We start from the raw sequence: 24123 nt of genomic DNA on the forward strand, positions 1-24123 counted from the left end.
TCATTTGTATAGCACAGCACCTCACTCCTTCAATGAATTTACACCCAACAATTCTCCATCAGCAAGCACATCCTGAAACAGCAGCCACAAAAACCTTCCTTTTAACAGGCAGGAACGTGGAACAGATCCAGGATCAGTGGAAACAGACCTCTGCTTTGAGGGCGGAAAGAGAGCAGGAGAGTGGGGCAGAGACAAAGACAGATAATGGAGGCAGACAGATCTACACAAGGAAAGAGTGGGACAGAGATAAAGAGAGTGAGAGAAAGGAGGAGACTGATGGACAGACAGGGACGTGAGCAGGTGGAGCTACAGGTGGCAGCTGGAGCCTCTTCAGGTCTGCAGCCTCCTCCAGCTGCACCCGGGATCTGGGATGAAGGGAGCCCGAAGACTCTGGAGAAGAAGACGAGTTAGTAACACGTATGAGTACAGGAGGAGGAGAGAGAAGCCCAGTGCATCATGGGAGATCCCAGCAGTCTAAGCCTATAGCAGCAGATCTAAGGGCCAGCCTAAGCAGTCCTGACTATAAGCCTGATCAACAAGGAGGTCTTTAGTCTGCTCTTAAACCTAGAGAGGGGGTCTGGGTCCTGGACTGAAACTGGGAGACGGTTCCACAGGAGGGGAGCCTGATAGCTGAAGGCTCTGGCTCCCAGTCTACTTTTAGAAACTCTAGGAACCAGCAGGAACCCTGCATCCTGGGAGTGAAGGGTTCCAGCTGGGTAATAGGGGACTAGGAGCTCTGTCAGGGATGAAGGAGCCTGACTGTTGAGGACTTTGATGTTAGAAGGAGAATTTTGAATTCTATTCTGAATTTGACAGGGAGCCATGCAGAGAAGCAGTCCAGGAGAATGATATGCTTGTGTGTGGGATGTAGGGGTGCCAACAGGTGCAGGTGGGCCTGAAGCAGCATTCGTGCATGTGAGAGCAAGAGGTCATGTCGGTAATGTGGAGTTAGATATTATGCATTGATAACAATGGAGGGGGAAAAAACCCCATGTTTTAGAATAACTGGTTTGTATATGTAACCTGTTCCAGCGCCTGTGGGTGGGGCCACAGAGCCCGCTGACAGCTGGTTTCGGCACCACAGAGCGCTGACAGTTCTCCTGCTGCTTGAACTCTCCAAACATAATTCTGAGCCAGCAGGAGAAACACTGGGACACGTGTGAACGCTTTCCTGATAATAGTGATACTTTAAGCAATAAAGCATACGTTTTTTGTTATTTGGCGGGTTGGTTTTGGTTCATTAGTAATGTGTATTTTTCTGGATGGGCTCCTGTAATGGGTTGGGTGGATGTAGGTTGTAAAACTTCACGACTGGCCCGTCACCGGAGGGATGTTATCATGACCTCTGACACAGCAGTAGGAGCGTGACCACTCCCCAGTGAGGTGCTGGAACTGGGCTGGGCCGGTCTCTGTCTTGGAGTCTGTGCTGTGAGGTGGTTCCTGCACATAACGACTCAGATTACAGGCCATAATTTGTTTTCATGAAAATCTTGAGGGTTACAATTTAAGTCAGGGGATTTTAGAGATGTCCAGTGTTTTAAAGTAGAGGGAAAAAAAACAATTACACAAAATACATATTGTACCTATTGTTGAAGGAGACTTCATTGTGCAAGGATACACAATAACACATACATTTGAACGTGGCCCATATTCACTCGGTGTGAGCCACCATGTGAGGTGTGTCTGAAACAGATGTGTGTCTCAGGTACCAGGTGCTGACGCTGCATTCAGACATGCACAGCATGGAGCAGAAGAAAGCCATGAAGACCTCTCCCCACGGCGTCAGGAAGATTGTGAGTCCTACATGTTTTTCAAACTGCGGCAACTTGACGTTGCTTTACTTCAATAATGAGACCTAACACAGTGTTGTGTTTCTTGATGAGGAGAGCCTTTGTTTCTCAGATCACTCAAGACCATTTTTATTCACTCAACATGTGATAATTTGCCCTTAAAAACCACAATTCTGATACATTCAATACTGAGCGGTGCATCCAGTGACAACTGTTAGCTCATTGCATGTGGCAGCTGCATGTGTGCTGACTTCTATCAAAAGATGATTTAACTTTGACATTCATTTCTACATAGTTTATTAATCCCATGAATCATGTCATTACTTTTTATCAAGACACTGGTCAGCAGGTGTTTGGTTGCTCTGTGCCCCCCCACCCCCCACCCCCACTGCACAGCTGAATTGGTTATTTTTCCTTCCAGATTCTATCGACCAACATTGCTGAGACGAGCATCACCATCAACGACGTGGTGTTTGTCATCGACTCAGGAAAGGTTAAGGAGGTACAGTCCATCACATGGCCACGCTGTTGAACAGTCAGTTAAGTGTTGCAGACGTGGCCACTAATTCACTCATTCATGTTCCTCCTGCTGTAGAAATCCTTTGACACCCTCAGCCACGTGTCTATGTTGAAGACCGTTTGGATCTCGAGAGCCAGCGCGCTTCAAAGGAAAGGAAGGTAACGTCTTAGCATCTTCATCCAGAGACCTTGGCTGATAACTGTCGGCCATCATGGGTCGTTGTGGGACAGTGAATGATTATGAACGTGAAACCATCGATTTGTTTTGTTCTTCTTCCTTCTGTATTTGACGTATCTGATGAAATGATGAACATCTGTGTTGTGATGTAAAGAAGGGAATGCTTGGCGTGTCCCCAGGGCGGGGCGCTGCAGACCAGGGGTTTGCTTCCACCTCTTCAGTCGCCTGCGCTTCAACAACATGCTGGAGTTCCAGGTTCCCGAGCTGCTGCGGATGCCTCTGCAGGTACACACACACACACACACACACACACACACACACACACACACACACACACACACACACACACACATCAGCCTCTAGTGTAATCGAACATAGTGGGGCCAAGAGTCAGAGGGTGTTGGTCACTGTTCACTTCAATTGTTTGTGAGATTTCTGCATCTTTTCTTGTGAAATCCTAGCAGTGTTTTGTGAACTAGAAGATGTCACCTGACCTTCAGTCTGCATGATGATGAGTTAATGATGACTGCATTTTCATTTTTGGGTGAACTCTCCTTTTAAGAATGAAATAGATGCTAAATCCTACTTGTAAAGTCATCTTCATGTCTGTTTAATTGTTAAACAGAATAGTATGCAGTGAATGCAAATCTTAAACGTGTGTGTGTGTGTGTGTGTGTGTGTGTGTGTGTGTGTGTGTTTGTTTGTTTGTTTGTTTGTTTGTTTGTTTGTTTTCTCCAGGAGCTGTGTCTGCAGACCAAACTGCTGGCTCCCTCCTCCTGTCAAGTATCTGAATTCTTAGCCAAAGCTCCACAGCCCCCTCCTGCACATGCCATTAGGGAGGCTATACAGAGACTTAAGGTAACGAGTACCAACAAATACTACTATATTCCTCACAAGACTCAACACACAAGTACAAATACTACAGCATTCCAGCAAGAAGCCAGCGATTCTGCTGCCTCCGTCCATCTTTGTCCTCAGGCGATAGATGCTATGGACCCGAATGAAGAACTGACCGATCTTGGCTTCCATCTAGCTGATTTACCTGTTGATCCCCACCTGGGCAAGATGGTGCTGTGTGCTGTGGTGCTCAAGTGTCTGGACCCGATTCTAACTATTGCCTGTACGCTGAGCCATCGGGACCCCTTCATTCTCCCTGCTCAGGGATCCCAGAAGAGAGCTGCTCTACTCTGCCGCAAACGCTTCACCTCTAGCTCCTTCAGTGACCACATGGCCCTGCTTCGAGCCTTCCAGGTGGGCCGCCACTCCATATTATTCATTTATTTGGTACTTTGCTCAGTTAAACCAAGCTCTGCTGATTACTGTTTCCATCACCAGTTTGATTGGACGTTGAAACCCTTGAAGGGCGCAATGAATCCACTTAGTCACAAGATGGTTATTAGAGGAGGGAAACATAAATAATATTTATTAATTTCTTTTCCTCAAATATATGGTTTTCAACTTGTACCTCCTAACATCTCTAAATAATAATTATTAATGACCAACCTTGACTGAATAATACTCATTAGTTTTGTAGCATGGTGATTAATTAAAGTGCTGTCGTTTTTATAGAACCAAAACAAGCCGTTCACTTTGTTGAGGACTCTGAGGCTTGTGCTGCAGAGGACTTGAACTCGCTTTGTTAAAATACTCCTTTTTTTCTCTTTCATAGTATTTATTTGAATGTCTGGCTCCGGGGTACGCCCCGCCAGGTCACAAGTCGTTAAATCACATCTTCACACTTCACTAGCAGTGTAGTTTCTTCCTGCTGAGTCTCTACACTGTCCTCACCCTGAGTGGACACCTCCATCCCCAGCCGGCTTGTGTATTCACTATGTCAGGCTCATGTCAGGCAGAGAGCCTCCATGGGCGAGTGGTGGTCACATTTCCATGATTCTTGTGCTGTGTGGTCATAGGCATGGCAGAAGGCCCGCAGTGACGGCTGGGAGAGATCCTTTTGTGACAAGAACTTCCTGTCCCAGGCCACCATGGACATGATCCTTGGCATAAGAACACAACTGCTGGGACAGCTTCGTGCCATTGGTCAGTCCCACTTTGATTTACTTGCCAGTATTTTCCATTCAGTCATTTTATTGTGTGTATGCTCCAACATCACTCAAGGTTTCTGTTAGACCTTTGATATCCTTAGTAATATACTGGCAAGTGTTTAAGGAAAACAAATGATGGACACTCTGACCATCCCCGTCACAAACTAGCCTCATTTTCAAACACTGACCGTAAACCGAGCCTTAAACTGGGGCTTTGCACTAACTTTTCCACAGGCAACTTGATAGTGGAGACATACCACGTGCATTTCCACAGTTCACTTTAAACACAGCTGGAGCTGGTAATTTCCCTCCACACCCTGGTACAGCAACCATGGGTACTGTGTTAGCCACTCATATTGTATGTTTTGCTTTTTCATCTTTCCTGGGCCTGCAGACAATGTTTGTTCTGATAGTATTATAATGAAATGAATGACAACAATAACTTGAACTTTGATGGTGCCTGTCAAGCGACCCAACAACATAGGAGGGTGGCCAGGACTGAGAGTAAAAAGAGAAGCAGTGAGTGGCTTCAGGGAGCAGCTGAGTCTTTGAGGTTGTCCAGCAGTGTGGATTACTGCAGAGAAGCAGTTCCACGGTCGGGGCCTTCAACACTGACGGCTCGGCAAATGTTCGGAGCTGTAGGATGTGGAGAGATGCAAAAGTTCCACTCACGCTTTCAAAAACAGTTGCATGTGTGACTATTTTGGTCTCAGTCTCCTGCTGCATTCACCAGGTTTTGACCAAGTCTTGTGGAATGAATGAAGACTTAGTGAGTGTTAACTCATGTTTGCCCCCCAGGTTTTGTGCGCGCCCGTGGTGGCAGTGACATCCGTGATGTGAACCAGAACTCTGAGAACTGGGCTGTGGTGAAAGCTGCCCTGGTGTCTGGCATGTACCCAAACATGGTCCATCTTGACCTGGAGACCTCCCAGCTCTCAAGCTACAAGGAGAAGAAAGTCCACTTTCATCCCACTTCCATCCTGAGTGAGTGCCAGTTCAAGGAGGTATGTAAAAGAGCACAGGACCAGTTTCAGCAGGTTGGTTTTTTATACTTAGTTTTTGCAACAACACAATTACAAACAAGTTAGTTCAGCTCCTACAAGAGTGTCTCGTACAGGTCTGAACATGAGAACTGGAACAGGTCTGTATTCATGCCTCTCACACCCAACCAATGTTCTTGTGTCCTGGAGACTGAATCTGAGTAATAGTGCCACCTAGCGGTAACAGTCTTATGTAACAAACATGTATGATGATACAATACAGTAACGGTAAAACTTGTTTATTCTGTAGCACCACCTAGTGGGGGCAGGAAGTCACATTTGCACCACAGTGCAGCATGAGTTTGCTCCTCCATCCACAATCCAAATATAAGCTGGTGTCACTTCCCTCTCACTCTATAGAAACACACACACACACACACACGGATGTGTGCAGGGTTGTGAGGGTCTGTCCATCGCTGCTTGCAGCTTTGATTAGAACCCAGGCATGAATGTGCATAGGTGCTGCATGTTTTTCCTTGTTGGAGTGATTCACTCGGACTAGTTCCTACTTTAGGTGTAGTGACGCCACTGGACCCGACCTGACTGACCTCACCTGGTTCTGCATCTGTCTTCTACTCTTCAGACCTTCAGTTGCCTAAAACCCTTTGTCACACACACAAGTCCAGCCGACAATGACTGTTATTAGGTTTTTTTAGTTATTCCCTGTATGTTGTGAACACACTTGGCCAATTGAACTGATTCTGATTCTGATTCTATTATAATGATATAGTTTTATATATATAACCACCACATGCTGCAGGTTTGATGACTTCACACACTCACGGTGTAACACTTGAACATCTCAAAGCGAAAAAATGACAGATTTTGTAGCAGATCAACTTCACACTTGTCTGCTTGGGATGTGTCATAACAACGCAGTACCACTGCCTTCCTCAAATCACAGGGGATTTTAAGCAGTTCCTCGTTTGAAAGGTTTTGCTCTGTTTAATCTGTTTCTCACTGCTACCTTGCTCAGCTAATGCAACACATGAGCTACAGTATGTTTCACATCCTTCTTCCCAGCCAGCACAGGCTGACTGCAGGCTTGTGATTCCAATAGTTAGACGAAGGACAGGAAGTGAAAACAGAAGATGTCCTTCCTCCTTCAAAACAGATGGAAACTACCAACTGTATGAAAGCATACAAATGTTTGTAACCAGTGATAAGACATTGTAGATGATTGTGTGTTTTTAATGTTCAGAACAGCTCAGCCAAGTCGGTCCCAGCTCTGCCTACAGACTGGCTGATCTATGATGAGATGATGCGAGGCCACCGGATGGCCAGCATCCGCTGCTGCTCCTTGGTGACGCCCGTCACTATAGCCATATTTGGAGGTTGTGCTCTGCAGGAGCCTACTGCTCAGAAAGGTACTGGTGAGCTAGACTGAAGAGGCCATATTATTACTGTTTTGTGTGTCGACTGGAATAGCTGTCCATGCGGTAATGTCCAAAATACATTATATTTCTCATTCTGTCACATGGCAATGTAAAGTCCACACAAAATTCACTTTTCCTGTTATATAAGGGACTTTTTCAACCAGTTTGGAACTGGCTGTTTTCCTGAACCTTCCACCAATGATCTGCGTCAGTCACAGGGGAAAAGGCAGAACTGGGAGTAGCTCAGGAGGTTTATGTAAATCTGTGGGAGAGGAGAACTTGCAGACATTTTAGTCACAAATTACTAATCATCATCTATCAGTGTCTATCATCGTGAATCAGTTAAATGAAAAAATATTCACTGGCATTTTATTGATAACAGCAACCCTTTTGATCAAAGCAGGGATTTCGCATTCCAACTTCCTTTATTTTCCCTTTTCAGTCCGTCACATCAAACTAGCTGCTTCAGATGGTCGGGTAAAGAGAAGGTCGCACCCTCCAAGTTCCTCCTCTTGGCCTGATTATGCCTCCCACATGCGAGGCTTCCAAAGCCTGAATATATCTGATCACACACTGATTCTTATGCTCAGGTGCACTTTAGTTTCTAAGTTTGAGTTGATGAATGAGGGCCATTGAGAGCAGGACCTCTTTTTAAAAAGATGCCTACCAAAAAAACAGCTTAAGCTGGGATAAAGAAATAAACTCCATACTGTCTTTTATGGTAAATGAGAGGTTTGAGTATGAATTCTTGCGGTACCCCTGTGCCAATCAGTTGTTGAGATGTCTCTCCAGATCTGGCAGGGGAAAGTAAATTCGTCGGCCTGAGTCAGCAATGTCATTCGTTTAGAGACTGCACGAGGATCAGAGTTTCACCCTCCACCTCATGCTGAGGAACTTAGCATTTCCTCCTTTTTTGCTTTCAGGATGCAAAGCACCAACTTGTTACCTCTCTTTCTTGATGAATCGGAGTTAAGAGACACAGTCTTTGTCCCATGCTTTTTTCACCAGATAATCCACTGGATGACAGCGACAGTGAGGCAGAGGACACAGCTGAGATGAGAATTGATGACTGGCTTGTCTTCCAGTTGGACAGAGAGGTGTGGGAGCACAACACTGATATTTACACAAGTTAAAGCTCTTTTGATCCTTGTGACAACCCCTCTATTTTCTCACTTGCCATTGCTTCACAAATTTTTGGGTTTGTTTACTCTAAAAGTGAGTCATTGTCTACATGCTAGCCAGTCGTATATTTTAGATGATACCTCTGAAACTGCTTGTGCCCTGTGTGTGGGAGAGTGTGTGTGAGAGAGAATGAGTTTCCTCAAGAGTAGGGCTGTCGCAACCCCAGAATATACTCTGGTGGCCTCTCCCAACACATCATTTTTTTCTACATCTTAATAGGAAACATGAGTCTAAATAGCTGTTGGGTTTGAGAGGACTTGGCTCATTAAAGAGAAAGAAAAGTAACGAGGGCTAAATTTAATTTATATTACGTGAGAAAGTGTTTGCCCCCTTCCTGATTTTTTTTTTGTGCATGTTTGTCACACTTAAATGTTTCAGATCAAATACATTCTAATACCAGTCAAAGGCAACACAAGTAAACACAAAACGCAGTTTTTAAATGGTTTGCATTATTAAGGGAGGGGAAAAAAAGCCTTTTTAAGGTCATGCCACAGCATCTCAACAGGATTGGGGTCAGGACTTTGACTTGGCCACTCCAAAGCCAGTTCAGAGGTGGACTTGCTGGTGTGTTTTGCGTCATTGTTCTGCTGTAGAACCCAAGTTCGCTTCAGCTTGAGGTAACAAACAGATGGCTGGACATTCTCCCTCAGGATTTTTTGGTAGACAGCAGAGTTCATGGTTCCATTTATCACAGCAAGTCTTTCAGGTTTTGAAGCAGCAAAACAGCCCCAGACCTTCACGCTACCACCACCATATTTTACTGTTGGTTTGATGTTCTTTTTCTGAAAAGCGGTGTTACTTTACGCCGGATGTAATGGGACACACACCTTCCAAAAAGTTCAACCAAAAGTCTTGGGGATCATTAAGAGGTTTTCTGGCAAAAATGAGACGAGCCCTGATGTTTTTTTTGCTCAGCAGTGGCTTTGGTCTTGGAACTCTGCCACGCAGGCCATTTTTGCCCTGTCTCTTTCTTGTGGTGGAGTCATGAACACTGACCTTAACTGAGACAAGCGAGGCCTGTAGTTCTCTGGATGTTGTTGTGGGGTCTTTTGTGACCTCTTGGATGAGTCATCGCTGGGCTCTTGGGGTAATTTTGGTTTCCTGGGCACTCCTGGGAAGGTTTACCACTGGTCCATGTTTTCACCATTTGTGTATGAGGGCTCTCACTGGTTCACTGGAGACCCAAAGCTTCAGAAATGGCTTTATAACCAAACTCATAGATCTCAATTACTTTCTTTCTTTCTCATTTGTTCCTGATTTTCTTCAGTTCTGGGAATAATATCTAGCTTTTGAGGATCTTTTGGTCTACTTCACTTTGTCAGGCAGGTTGTATTTAAGTGATTTCTTCATTGAGAACAGGTGTGGCCAGAGAAATTGAACTCAGGTGTGATAAACCACAGTAATGTTTTCACAGAGGGGGCAAACACTTTTTGACACGGGGCCATATAGGTTTGGATTTTTTTTCTGTGTGTGTGTGTGTGTGTGTGTATATATATATATATATATATATATATATATATATATATATATATATATATATATATATATATATATATACACATTATATATATGTGTGTGTGTGTGTGTATATATATATATATATACACATTATATATATATATGTATATATATGTGTGTGTGTGTGTGTGTATATATATATATATACACATTATATATATATATGTATATATATATATGTGTGTGTGTGTGTGTATATATATATACACATTATATATATATGTATATATATATATGTGTGTGTGTGTATATATATATATACATATATACACATTATATATATATATGTATATATATATGTGTGTGTGTGTGTGTATATATATATATATATATATATATATGTGTGTGTGTGTGTATATATATAAATATATACACACACACGCACAGGGAGAAAAAAAATCCACAACTGTGAAACCAAACCACTGAAGTGCTGAGTTACACTCACACCCATCAACCCTGAGAGGGGAAGAGACGTCTGAGAACATCAGGTAGTGACAGCCCACCTGTCCGGGGAAAGCTCTGAGACCACCTCCAAAAGATTCCACATCTCTACATCCAATTTAAGACAATCATTTATGAACGGAGGGGACTCACTTTGGGTCTGGGTTGGGACTCGGTGAGAGCAGTCGCACCCCCGCCTCTGCCCTCTCCATCTCCCTTGGGGTCGCAGCGCCTGTTGGCTGCAGCCTGCCCCGCCCGGGCTTGGTGGCGCGGCCCTGCTGCAACGCCTCACTCTCACTTGCCTCCATTGGGTCAACGGACTGCTCAAGTTTAGCGTACATACACAACAAATGTATATGTGCTTGTGATAGTTGTATCAGGCTTTGAGTTGTGTAATTAATTGCCCCTCGGGGACAAATAAAGTCATCTGAATCTGAATCTGAATCAGCATGACCACAACTTGGTCAGGAAGTGGATGCCCAGCAAAACTATCAACAAGAAGCACGAACAAAATAAGATCAGGTAAAAGCCAAACCACACATAATCTCTAGTGATTCTCAGATTCAACCAGATGAAAACTGAGTAGACATGACATTCATGGGAGGGTTGCTAGAAGGAAGCCTCTGCTTTCAAGAAAGAATAACGCTGACCAGTCAAACTTTACTGCAGAGAACCTCTGGTGGTTGAAATGTAAAAGCTTGGTGTTGTTTTTCTGCCTCTGCATGTGGACGATTCCATAGTATCAAGAGAGTCACATAAAACTCAACCAGAATCCCTTGCCATCAGTCAGGGAGTTGAATTTGAGCAGAAAATGGGTTATACTACGGACAAAACATCAACCCTGAGTGTTGCAGCAAAATTACCAAGGACTGTCTTAAGAAAAACAGTATTCATACCGTGGATTGGCCCAGTCAAGGTCTGGAGTCAGACCTCAGTCCTGTCGAAATGTTGTGGCTTGACCTGAAGTTGGGCGGTACTTGGCAGAAGTCCCTCCAAACTCTCTTGACTGGCCGACTTCTGCAAGGAGGAGTGGACAAGAATCTGCTAAAGCAGATGTGAGACTGGTCAGTGGCTGAAGTTTTGGCTGCTCCAGGCTCCCAACTAAGAGGGTTCACATCCTTTTGCACATGGCAATTTTTAGTTTTTGTGAGATAAAGTCCTTTTTGTTCCTAATTTGCAAGGTCTGCTTTACAAATTGGGTTTTAATGTACATTTTATGGCAAGGCTATTCAACTGAGAAGAATTTTTAAAAAAGTAAACTTTTGAGGGGGGGGGGGTCAGAATTATTTTTGTTATGACACCAAAATCATTGGAACAACCACAGACAGTGTCCATCTGAAAACAGACATCATTCATAATCAAGATCACAATATATTGACGTGTTTGGCAAAGGCAAATAAGTCCTTCATGCACGTTATATATGGATCCTCCGGAAAGGTAGGGGGCGGTATGCACCCGAAAGACGCAAAAAAAGTAGAAGTACAACAAGGAACAGGACTCATCAAACTAAAACGACACAAACACGTTGCAGCTCACCTGCTGTGTAACCATGTGTCAACTCTTCAAAAAAGAGAGATGATTTAGAAAATCATCAATTTAACACTGGACTCAGATTTATCTGTATATTGAAACTCCTGAGTGCAAGCCAATGTGTTTGCTATGTGACACAGTCAATGCTGTTGCTATGGACTATGTATGAGATTAATAGCTCGTTGGAGTGGCCCTCGGCCCCTTGGGTTTCTGACAATGTGGCCCCCTGAACAATTTAGTTGAATAGCCCTATTTTATAGTATTGCAACTTTTTTTAACAAAAACAATGTCTGGACGGTTCACAAACATTCAAGCAGCACTTTTTGTCTCTCTGAAGAAAGAGATTCTACAATTCTACAATTTCATTTAGCAGACGCTTTTGTCCAAAGCGACGTACAACACAAGCAAGAATTCAGACTTAATTAAGGAGAAGTCCATAGGAAGCGCAAAAGTGCTTCAGTTGAGATTTGGTCACAGGTACTGCCATCTAGTGGCAGAAGAAGGGTCGCCCCCTCCCTTTTTTAAATTTTTTATATATAACAGACATACAACATGACACAACCCAGTTAGTGCTACATAATCACTAAGTGCTGGGTCTTGGACCCTCTGACTGATTCTACCCCAAAGAGGAGAAGAGTCAGGTTAAGTGCCTAGAGATGAGATGAATTGCTAATTGCAAACAAAACCATTTCAACTGTCTGTTCTTTCTTTCTTTTTTATTGCTCTTATGTTGGTTTCTGTCCAACACGTTTGATGATTTTTATGCTCAATCTTCTAAGACTTAATTGCAGTTTCATGTCACTTGTGTATCTTGTTGCCAGACAGCAGAACTTGTGTTTGAACTGAGGCAGAAGTGGCAGAATCTGTTCATCAAGAGGATCCGTTGTCCTTCAAAGCCTTGGTCTCAACAAGATGACGCCACTGTCCGTACTCTGGTTTCTGTAAGTTGCATTCACTTTTCATAGTTTTACTTCAGATTGTGTTTTTTGTTCACCGACTTGCTGACAAGAAGAAAAACTGCTCACAAGGAGATGAACTGTGAGTGTTGTTGTGCACTCAGAGTCTTGTGCTTATCCTGAGTCTGACAGCCTACAATGTTAATCACACAAGCTGAGACTCTCTGCACTGCCGTGCTGTGAAAGTGCCAGCAGAATTAGTTTTCATGCACAGCTGATGAGGTGGAGGAGTTTAAGTATCTCGGGGTCTTGTTCACGAGTGAGGGCAAGATGGAGCGGGAGATTGACAGGCGGATTGGGGCGGCATCCGCAGTCTTGCGGTTGCTAAACCAGTCTGTTGTGGTGAAGAGGGAGCTTAGCCAAAAGGCGAGGCTCTTGATTTACCAGTCGATCTACATTCCAACCCTCACCTGTGGTCATGAGCTTTGGGTAATGACTGAAAGAACAAGATCCTGAATACAAGCGGCGGAAATGAGTTTCCTCAGCAGGGAGGCTGGGCTCTCCCTTAGAGACAGGGTGAGAAGCTCCGTCATTCGGGAGGGACTCAGAGTAGAGCCGCTGCTGCTCCATGTGGAGAGGAGCCAGTTGAGGTGGTTCGGGCATTTGGTGAGGATGCCTCCTGGGCGCCTCCCTCTGGAGGTTTTCCAGGCATGTCCAACTGGGAGGAGGCCTCGAGGCCAACCCAGGACACAGTGGAGGGATTATATCTCTCGGCTGACCTGGGAACGCCTCGGGATCCTCCCAGAAGAGCTGGTTGAAGTGGCTGGGGAGAGAGCAGTCTGGGCTTCCTTGCTGAGGCTGCTGCCCCCACGACCCAGACCCACCGGATGAAGCGGAGGACGACGAAGACGAAGACGAAGCACAGCTGATGGCTCTCGTCTGTGCTTGTGGTTATCCAGGGTGTTCCGCCCCTAGACCTCTACCTCGTACATCAGCACCTTAATGTTTCTGGAATATCAGGCTCCCGGTTACTGACTTGAGGTCAAAATCAATTCCTGCAGGTGCTTGCAGCAGAGGAGCAGAGAGCAGACCTGCATCAGCCCACCGGGATTGGCCAGCGGCCTCGACCAATGTCATCAGAGGAGGGCCCTCAGACCTCTTCCAAGAACTCCAAAGGCAGCCCCCAACTTCCTGCCAACGCCACTGAGAAGTACCCTATAACCTAAATAACATTTAAATTGCAGTTGCAGAATTGATGATATGTGATATTTTGATAATCTTCTTTTGAGTCATCAGTAGGTCTTTAATGTGAAAAAAAAACTGAATACAAAATGAATTCGGATCGAACAAATATCTCAACCGTTTCTCCATGTTTGCCTGTTGTCCCGATAAATTGATGACGCTGGACTCCTTCAAGCACTTCCCCCAGCACCCAGTTGTCTTTATTTACTAGTTGTTCACAGTTTGTTGAAATGATGATGCAAGTTACATTCAGTGAATAAAAGTCTTGACTTCCAATTTGAGACAAATAGAACTTAAACTTAAGTAGACGCCCGATGGAAATGTGTTGTGGTAGACTTCTATCTGATGGGGACTATTTTGCAGAATCTGTTAGCGCATCGTTCTGAGCTATCTGTGCAGACATTGCTGGCAGACCCCAGGTCCGGGGAGCACTGGTGAGCCATGCTGGTGAGGATCGCAGAGCATTAACAGGCCTTTAAGTTCAGCATGTGTCTATCTGACGCTGAGACAAACCCCAGGCTAGCACTTGTTGAGGGTTATTGTTACTCAGGGGACAGGTAGGCTATTGACCTGCCCAAATCTCTGGATGTTATGGGAGAGGAGAGGGTTTGATATATTGGCAAGTCCCGCTTTTCATCAGGGCTCCGCCAGCTCATGCATGTTGTTCCCACATAATGGAGAAGTTGTTACTGGGATTAACAGTTTTGTCAAAGTTTCTGTCAGGTTCTTTGTTCTGGATATTGTAAGCAGCTAGGTACTAGAGCTGACAGACCCCATGGTGGTGGAACACTCAGTGGAGTACCATCTTCATCCCAACCGCCAATCCACCTTTCCCTCAACCAGCCCACCCTTCCAGACAAAATGGAGAGTTTCATGGTGTCCAGTAATCCAAAAGCGTACAAATCTGCACCAGAGTCCACCAAGAATCAGGAGGTTATCACCCTGTTGACAGTTTATCAAGCTGAGCTGTTTGAGACCATGGACCATCTTTTAGATGTATCCTTTGTAGTTTCCGAGCTGCAGGGAGCTCTGGTCAGGTCATAGTCCTTGTATTTGCAGAGGAGAGATGGTTGTGGCTGCATCTCACAGGGCTACCAGACCAGGATCAGTAGGTCATCACTGATTTCCCAATGAGCTCCACTCTTACCTGGGGAGGCTGTTCCTGCTAAGACTAAGGACCTGAGGAAGACTGAAGGGGAGGTGATTGACTGATGTCTCCCCCTCAAAGAAAACATTACCCACAACCACCAAACGGCCCAGGTTTTGTTGGTATGGTTGTGAGATGATGCAACGGGAACCTTGAAGAGCCCAGATTCTAGCAGATTGAGCAGCCAGGTCCCTGCCAACTTGCTTCTTAGGGCCAAAGGCTTTGACCACTGATGGTGCCACTTTCACAACAGGGTTGTTTTTTTTCTCACAGTACTTACACCAAGCATTTAACATGTTTTTGTCGTCAAACAGGCCACTGTTGCCTCCAGACATAACGTCAAGAATGCAGTAGAGTTAAAAACAGGGAAAAAAATGAATGTTAAGGAGAGGCTGCCCCCGTTAGAGGGTACACCTCCTCCACTTTTGAGCTATGAGCCCTCCAATCCCCACACTGTCAAATCGGAGGTTGTTGCATCACTCATCCTCTTAGGCGTCAGTGTGAATCATGCAAAGTGCAACTTTTTCTTTTTTTGGGCTTTCAGGATTTCATCAAACTAAGAGATAAGGCAGTACTTCTACTACTACTACTACACAACAACAACAACAAAATACTGGGACTGTGTGTATAGCTGCAAGTGACAAACCCAATAGTGTAGCAGGCATCAACACAGAGGAAAGTGAGAGAGACGGCAAAACATGAAAAGGAAAGTAAAAGTTAAGTAAGTAAGTAAGTAAGTCAGCAAAATAACTGCTCAGAGTCTCACCTCCGTTCCTACAGGAGGTTTGTCCTCTTTGTGCATCCAACACACTCGAATCCTGATTTTACAAAGTGGAGAAATGTCACCAGAGAACATTTACGCACTTTGGAACTTAACACTTGTGCACAATGTTAAGTGACATTTGCTGGGTCGCTGGGTAAAGGAGGTAGAGGTGTGTGTGTGTGTGTGTGTGTGTGTGTGTGTGTGTGTGTGTGTGTGTGTGTGTGTGTGTGTGTGTGTGTGTGTGTGTGTGTGAGAGAGCGTAAACCGTGTTAGCATATATTCTCTTTTGCTGTCTCCCCTTGTGTATCCTCCCATGTTTTTGGACAAAATGCTCACTTTTTCACCCTCTCAAGAGTCTCTGTATAGAATAGTCTTTCTCTAGAAGGAAAAGCACCAACTGACATTCTGTTTTCCTGCTGCTAGCAGAAGGTGGTTGTAGTCATGGGAGGTGCCTTTGGTATCATGCTGTGTTTTAACATGCACGTTGCGACAAAACTGAACCCAAAACAGACTCCATTTTTTGAGCATCTGCCCCTGGGAGCAGCGTGGTGAGGATAACAAGACTGTTGAAATTATCGCTGCAGACACGTACATGTGTAAACATGGAGGAAAGGTTGAGTTAAATGAGCAGTGATCAGAAAGGAATACTTATTAGTTCAAGTATAGAAGACAAGTACAATGAGACTGGATGAACTGGAAATAAAGACATCTTCAAATCGATCACATTCTTGGTGACACTAAGGATTAGTTGGATATGCATGGCTCACATGCACACGAGGTTGAGACATAGTTCCAGTAAAGTCAAACCTGATGTGGATGGTGATGGTGAAGGGGCCTGGCAGTGGCATCCTCTTCATCTTCTTGCCAGAAGCACTGGTGGTGCATGTTGTCAGCATCAGCCCCCTGGAGTTGGAGCTTAGCTGTCCTGAAGTTTGCTCAATCTTCAACTATGAAATCTGTGACTTCTGCAGGTTGGTAGAAACTTCCCTCCCTGAACTGAGTCTATCATAGACGTGAGTGGCACACGTGGACGAAACAAAAGTACAGATTTGAACAACCCTAACCCAACCAAAACTGGTGTTTTGGGGCAAATCCCAACCACCATAGTTTTCATCATTGTATTGTCCGGCGGGGGGGGGGGGGGGGGGGGGGGGGGGTAGTGTATTGTGGTAATGCTACACTTGATTATCAATGAGTTGATCTGGTCTAAACTGTCAACAGTTCAGAAACCATGGTGGAGAGGCTGAATGATGGCTACTGAGGGAACTCTTGTGAATGGAGACATAATGTAATGCATATAACCTATGTTCCTTGTTCCTCTCCTTCAGGCAACCGAAGAGGCATAGCACTTTGTTCCCTTTCAGTTGATTCACTCGGTGCATGTAGTTTGGGACATGGATTCCCACCTCGCAGAGCAGTCACTGAACCCATCGCAAACCCAGCAGAGAGGACAGAATGAGCCACCAAAGCGACTGTAACATCCAAAAGATGAAGATGAACAGATGTGTGCGGTGATGACCAACTGGCTGCAGCATAGCTCTCCCTCACTGATCCCCCTCTAAACAAGCCCACAATGCTGCCCCTTGATGGTGTGAGCCATAACCCCATGGGGTAAAGGAAGACCCCAGCTGCCATTTGCCAGGGGTCTGGCCTCCACAACCCAAAGTGGGAAAGCTACTTCTTCGACTGTTTGTCCCCCAGCCGAATTAGCAAGGCAGACAAACAACTGATCACATAACTTCACAATCATGTAACTTCACTTCATAACCATGAAAGTGGGCAAGTACAAGAACTCAAGTAACAGAGCTATAAGCTTATGGGATAACATGAGGCAAATACTTGAAGTGACCTTAGAGCCATTCAAAGAGAAAGGTAGAAGAGGGATACACCGATGAAGCAGCTAAAGGCCACACACCCGCTTTACAGATATCCAAGCATGAAGTGCAGTTTTGTGTGAAAGAGATTTCAAATGGAGGACCACAAAGAGCCTCGAGCACCAAAACCAAGTCCCAAGGGAACGCTAGATTTACCCACGGGCCTCTACTCGCGGACTCCTTTCAAGAGGTGCCAGGCTAAAGGGTGGGCACCTGGCATCGCACCCCTTGTCCAAAATGTCAGGTATATATAGTAGCAAAATAAGCGTAATTGTGGAGAAGCAAAGCCCCTTATCCAACATCTCCTGAAGGAGTGCTAAAATGTCCACAGTGGAGCGCAGAAGCAGAAGTATATTCTGGTCCACACACCACAGTTAGACGCCTGTCCTTTTATAGGCGAACAGGCCTCTGGTGTACGATGCCCCAGCACTGCAAGGAGCTTCAGTTTGCCTTTTTCTTGTCTCAAACTTTGCCTGAATGGCATCAAGTGATTGTCCAAACCAGCTCTCGGTAGACGCAATTTCATTACAGTAGACAGCCCTGTCCCTTTCTGGACCGTCTGAGAGGCTCAGCCACAGGTGTCTTGGTGCCACTGCCAAGGGACATGCCGGCAACTCAGACTTCATTCAGGAGGGGTGTCATTGGATCTTTGGGGGAACCAGTGACTTGAGCTCCACCAGACACAAGGCCTGATATGTGATCGGTGACAGAGCTCAGCGCATGAGCAGTACCTGCCTGTTCTCTGTGTATCTTTTCCAGCTGAGAAGTGGAGAACCTGCAGTGTTTGTACGGAAGGATCATGGTGCTGCCCAAACTGTGGTTGTAAGATATTAGATAAACTGCCGGGGACGGTTCCATGGGTGGGGCGAACCAAACCACACCAACCTACTCAGCCCCATCTAGGTCCAACTGCTCCATAGCTGGCCACCATGATGCAGGGAGACAGTGGTTTGTTCCATTCAGGGGTTAACTTGGCTCTGGGTGCTCATCCTGAAGCATGAAGCTCTTTGAGTGGGCAAACCTGAAATTAGCTCTTGGGCAGCGATACTCGCCAAAGAGGTACAGATAGCTATCATGGACTGGGGTACTTTAGCTAACTTCAAGCAGGCAGCAGCCTGAGATGAAAAAGCGATACAGGCAGGGCTAAATCATAGCAGCCAAGTAGCTGGTCTGGGTGGAGATGTTCTCCGTGAAGTGACGAGCATAAGAACTGAGGAATGACTGCGGTCAGTACGCTTGTACGTAAGGGCAGTCCCTGACATACAACTCCCCAGGGCATTTGCTTTTGAAGGTGTGTATAGAACAGTCGTCAGTCAGCAATGTCCTGGCGTGATACTGTATGTCGTCCCATACGTGTGTACTGAGGGAATCGACTGAAAGGGAACTCCATGTAAGTGCCCCTACCTAAGTGACTTGTTGTTAGCCACAGTGGTGGACTTTGCACATGTAGCTGCACCTTCCTCATTCGAGCGACATACGTGCATCTGCACAGGTGCTGGTTTCATGGGGTTCGTAGCTGACTGTTCCCTGCTCCTTTCACTGTGTCATAGCTGTTGGTTTCATGCTCTTTTGCTATGTCACCAGTCTTGCAGCATTACAGCAGCTGGTTTGTCACTGTGGTTCATTCTGAGTGTCAGGCAAGTGCTATCGTGGAGCAGGGCGTGCTACACCTGCTGGGGTATGTTCTCCTGCGTGAGTTGTTCGTGGTAGGAACCAGCTCATTCCCCACCAGTGTCAGACCCATAGTCTAATTTCCTTGGAGGAAAAAAGTTGTGTGAACAGAAATCAGCCCCTGCTGCTCCTGAGCTCCTGGTCGGTGGCACACATTGATACACCTGATCCCAGCCTGTTCATGCTGCTGGCTCAGAGGCCCTCAACCACAAGGAATGGCAATGTTAGCATCATCTTGAACCCAATAAATTGTTGGTTTTTGTTTTTTTTTATTTCACCACTATAATTTTTTTATCAGGTAAATTTAGACTTTCATTCTGCACCTTTGTAAAAGTTCTGTGGGTTTTTTTTAATCATTTGTTTCACATTGTTGTCTTTTTTTGCACCTTTAAAGGGTAGAGAGGCAGGCTTGTGATTGTAGAGTTGCTGGTTCAGTGTCCCAGCGGTGGCAGGATAAAGGGATAACTAGCGGAGGTGGTGAAATAAAAACAAGTTGTTCTCCACGATGGTCTTGGACAACTAAGTTCGGTGTGAATTGGCCCTCTGAGGAGGCCTGCCTCGCACATCCGCTCAAGGCATGTCGCCGAGCCTTTGGGCTTCTGATCGTGATGGTCCGCTGACACCTGCCCTGCCCTGTATTACACACCGTCTCCATCCACATTGCTTTCATCACCAGGTCACACTTTGTTGGTATTATATCTTGTTCCCTACTGTGTGCATGATGTTTATCCAGATATTGTATCCATCTTCTGGCAGGCATCAACTATTATTCCAACCTTAGCTTAATTTTAAATTCTTATTGAAGATCTGATTGTCTATGTGCTTGAAGTAAATACAGGCCCAATATTTTGACCTTTGACCTGTACCACGCATCCTCTTAGGTGCTCCAGGATGCCAGGGGTCTCAGGACTCCTGAGTCAGCTCACCCATGACCCCCCCTCCCCCAGCTTTGGGAGCTTGGACAGCCAGTCAGGCAGCCCCAGTACCTCCTTCTCAGAAAAGGTATTCACCATCTGCTGTACAGGCAAGATGACACATGAACTCAGCCCCACCTGATCTGGTCCCTCTCCCTCTGTGACCCTTCAAAGCACCAGTACGGTTTGTTTGTCATTATAACATGTCTGTAACAATTCAGGTGGATTTTCCATTGCATCATTGGAGAAATGGAGTATTGTTTTGAAATCTGCTTCAGTCTCTTCCTTGTTTTAGCCCCTTTTCCTTTATGCAGTGTGTCAGTTGAGTAACGTGTGCACCTGTGCAGGTTTCTACGTGTAATGCGACAGGAGCAGTGTGCAAGTTTCACTGCAGGATCATGTGTTCATCTGCCCCTCGGGTATTTCCCTCTCGAGAGGAGAGGAATACCGCTGCTGACAATGTAAAACAACCGCTCACGTCTATTTTAGGAATCTGTCCAGTGATGATAACCCTCAGATCCGAGGCTGATTTATTTAGATGACGACTGCGTTAACATTTGCTAAGAGGCTTCCAGAGGTATGTGGGGCTCCTGGCCCTCACCACTAACGGTAACGGCCAGAATGCCTATTGATTCATTTCTTAAAAGTTCTCGGCCAGGAAAAGTTTTTTTTTCATATAAATAACATGGAAATTTGCTCAACAATTATCTACATACTGGGGTCCACTCAAGCGAGAGAATCTGCTCCATGCCTGAGCACGAGGGAGCCGGTTTGTTTCACTGGCGTGAGCCCACACCGGCACAGTCGACCTTCCTGGGATCAGCACAGTACACTCGCATGCGCACGGGAAGGGACAGGGGTCACACGCACACCTGGTCACACATACAGCCTGCAAACAAATGCTGGCAGACAGAAAAAAAAAGATTCCCAATATATGAGGTGCTTCATTACAGCGTGACGAGAGGCGTTTATGCGCTGCTTGGCACCTCTCTTGCGACAGTGTGCTGCATTGCGTTGCTCTGAACCTGACATGGGGGTGGAGTTTCACTTCCGTCCTGCTCCACTGAGGAAATACAACATCCGATTTCTAGGATTCTCACCCTAATGTCAGACTGTTGCAGCCCAGTGATGACGAGCGTGCTCAGCCCTGGGGGGTCATTGGTTACTGGAGTATTGTTGACTTGTGTACATGCTTACGCTGTATCAGACCAAGGAGCTTGCTGTTAATTGCGGTTAAAAATTTGCTGGTTAATGTTGACATGGCTTTCAGTGACTCAGACAATGGGATTTTAGCCCCTACATTTTAAAACTTAAATGTAGGGGCTTTTAAAACACTTCCTCTACGGTAGATAGGGCTGTCGTGCCCCCCCCCCCCGAAAAAAAGAATCGGTTTCACCTGTAAAGTCAAAGATCATTAAAGGTTTTTCTTTAGAAGAAGTTAACATTAACTTTACATCATTCTACGATAATGAATAATGACGCGCATACAGAAATAGTTCTTGTGAGAAGAGTGTGAAGTTATGAAAGTCTGGACAGCCTTTATTCTGTTTTCAGGAGCTTTCAGTTCTCCTTTCGTGCTCGGAGTCAAGCCAGCAGTCGTTTCTGGAAAGACTCAGCGTCATAAGGAGGGATCCATTTCTCCTTTTTTCCTGATGAGCAGCTGTAATTTCAGAAGCGGGTGAATGAAGATGTTTATGATTTGTCAGCGATAATATTGATAATGCATCAAACAAACATAAGGAGCACTTTTCTAGATGCTCAGACGCTTTACACAAGCACAATATTAGTATCAGAAAAAAATCTAAAGAAGCGTGAGAGTCCATGAGACCGTTTATTGACATCAGGGAGAGCTTGGTGATAAGTTGATCAGATAAACAGCAGCTGAGGAGTGAAGATATTTGTGATGTCACCGTTTAGTGACATCACAATTAGTGGGTGAGATGGGGAAGATGCTCCTTCGTCAACTTGCTCAAGGCCTCAGAGAATCCTGGTCAGTATGTCACAAACCAGAAACGCAGAGCTGAGTAAACAGGGTGCAACGTGATCCATGACCCGATCAGCGGAGGAGAGCAGGAGTTTGGCTCCGCAGGTCCAGGGCCAGCACTTGCAGCCAACTCGGCATCATCCATTCATTGTGGCATTTGGCAACCCCGAGGGCCTTCAGTGTTTTGATGGATCTATTTGATTAGACGAAGAACTCAGCAGTAGCTAATCTTTCCTGTGGTTCCCAGCAGACCCCTCAGCTGGCCTCGTCATCAGCCCGCTACTTCATCATGAAGAGCAGCAACATGAAGAACATCGAGGTGTCTCAGCAGAAGGGGATCTGGTCCACCACTCCCAGCAACGAGGCCAAACTGGCCAAGGCCTTCCTGGAGAATAGCCTGGTCATCCTCATCTTCTCTGTTCAGGGCTCAGGACACTTCCAGGTGTGCTCATCTGCCTCCTGCTCAGCACCCATCACAAGAATTCTGACCAAACTGCAACATGTTATGTGTTCCCCAGGGCTACGCTCGCATGACGACGCCCATCAGCTGTGAGAGCTGCCACGACTGGGGGGTCACGGGACTGAGAGGGGTTTTCAGCGTGGAGTGGATACGCAAGGAGAGTCTTCCCTTCCAGTGCACCCAGCACATCCTCAACCAGTGGAACGATAACAAGAAGGTCCAGATCAGCAGGGACGGACAGGTGACCAGCTGCTGGGTTATGATGGTGCTCAAGGAAAAAAGTTCTTTGATAGAGGTTTTCTAAATGTAAGAAATGTGAATAATGAGTGGACTTGATGAAGGGTGTCCTTAACTTTACAGATTATTACCTGTACAAGCGTAAGTAACGAATGGATCATGATAAGAACAACTCCTTTGGCTTTGATACGTATGATCTTGCTATGCCAGCTAAACCAGTGTTCTAACCACATTCCTTCAAAAAGGTCAACAAAAGACTGTTTTTAAGGCTTCAGATAATTCATCTTACCTGCCCTGCTGTGTCAGACCCTGCACCTGTGCAGACACATTAAGCTTCTCTGTTTCCGCCTCACCACCGAGACGCGTTGTGGTGAAAAGCTGCAGCCAGAGGTGGAGCCGCGGGTCAGAGCCTCGCAGATGTCCCTTTTCTTGATTGACCTGCACACTTGAGAATGTCTGTCTGTCTATGTAAGGGTCATTCGTCAATCATCCTGCTGTTAGATAATCAGCGCGCAGACTCGTCACACTGGTCAGGTGAAGAAAGTGTTCACTGGCAGGACTGTTAAAACACTGAACAACGTCGGTGAGTCTGAGGTCTTTTGACTCAACGAATGAAAACATCCTCTAATAACAGGAGCCAGGAGCTGACGATCACGGCACTGACTGTGCTAAGCTTTGGGCCACGCAGAGCAGCTCACATATCCCCAGGACTCTCCTTTCAGTCGTGTGTGTGTGTGTGTAAGAGAGAGTGTGAGAAGGTCACAAGTTGATGTTTGTGTGTGTGTGTGTGTGTGTGTGTGTGTGTGTGCAGGAGCTGGAGGCCCAGGCTGGCCGGCAGCTGCTGCTCCAGTGGGAGAGGAACTCCAACACTCTGGCTCAGTAGCAGCAGGATGCTGTCTGCTCTGGACGGCGTGTATCTGGGATGGTTTCCTGTCTGTTTTCATCGTTCTGAACTGTGAGCGAGCGCTCGCCAGCGGAGCAATGTTGATGTTACTCTGTTTTTATTTAATTCACTGCTCCTTCATGAGTTTTTAGTCCTCGTGTGTAAATAGGGACTCTTGTTCTGATCATACCCTTTGTTCAAAAATAAAAACTGAACGGCTGAAATGTCAAGATGTTGTATTCTGTGAAAAAAGCGCAGCTGAGATGGACGTGGCACTAGCAGATGCCTGACAGGACAGGAAAGGTGCTTGTATGTGAGTTCAGTCTCCTGAGTCTTCTCAGGGATTCTGTTTCTGTGTGAGTGAGCAGAGACCGGATCACTCAGCCTGGTGAGTGACATCATGTCCACTTAGAACATGTCCACACGAAGTACC

The 24123-nt window shown here is 45.7% G+C and overlaps 1 protein-coding gene across 6 annotated transcripts in view; it reads left to right on the forward strand.

Annotated features, from left to right (window-relative positions):
* ythdc2 (YTH domain containing 2) overlaps nt 1-23914 on the forward strand; it is a 34475-nt gene extending 10561 nt beyond the window's left edge. For 3 of the 6 annotated variants that reach the window (XM_086186698.1, XM_086186700.1, XM_086186699.1), the window contains 16 exons: nt 1706-1793; nt 2212-2292; nt 2386-2468; nt 2667-2772; nt 3226-3345; nt 3466-3738; nt 4401-4527; nt 5331-5536; nt 6774-6939; nt 7957-8045; nt 12441-12560; nt 13577-13725; nt 20094-20214; nt 22358-22552; nt 22629-22811; nt 23619-23914. In XM_086186698.1, the coding sequence (XP_086042824.1) occupies nt 1706-1793; nt 2212-2292; nt 2386-2468; nt 2667-2772; nt 3226-3345; nt 3466-3738; nt 4401-4527; nt 5331-5536; nt 6774-6939; nt 7957-8045; nt 12441-12560; nt 13577-13725; nt 20094-20214; nt 22358-22552; nt 22629-22811; nt 23619-23690 (2179 nt within the window). In that variant the 3' untranslated portion in view covers nt 23691-23914. Of the gene's footprint in view, nt 1-1705; nt 1794-2211; nt 2293-2385; nt 2469-2666; nt 2773-3225; nt 3346-3465; nt 3739-4400; nt 4528-5330; nt 5537-6773; nt 6940-7956; nt 8046-12440; nt 12561-13576; nt 13726-20093; nt 20215-22357; nt 22553-22628; nt 22812-23618 lie in introns of those variants that run through there. The other 3 variants (XM_086186701.1, XM_086186702.1, XM_086186704.1) reach the window with 3 other exon arrangements.
* The last annotated feature ends 209 nt before the right edge of the window (nt 23915-24123 follow it).

This window comes from Aulostomus chinensis, chromosome 19, assembly GCF_037954235.1.
Source record: "Aulostomus chinensis isolate RoL2024-O1b breed Wild chromosome 19, RoL_Achi_v1.0, whole genome shotgun sequence".
NCBI classification, from domain to species: Eukaryota; Metazoa; Chordata; class Actinopteri; order Syngnathiformes; family Aulostomidae; genus Aulostomus; species Aulostomus chinensis.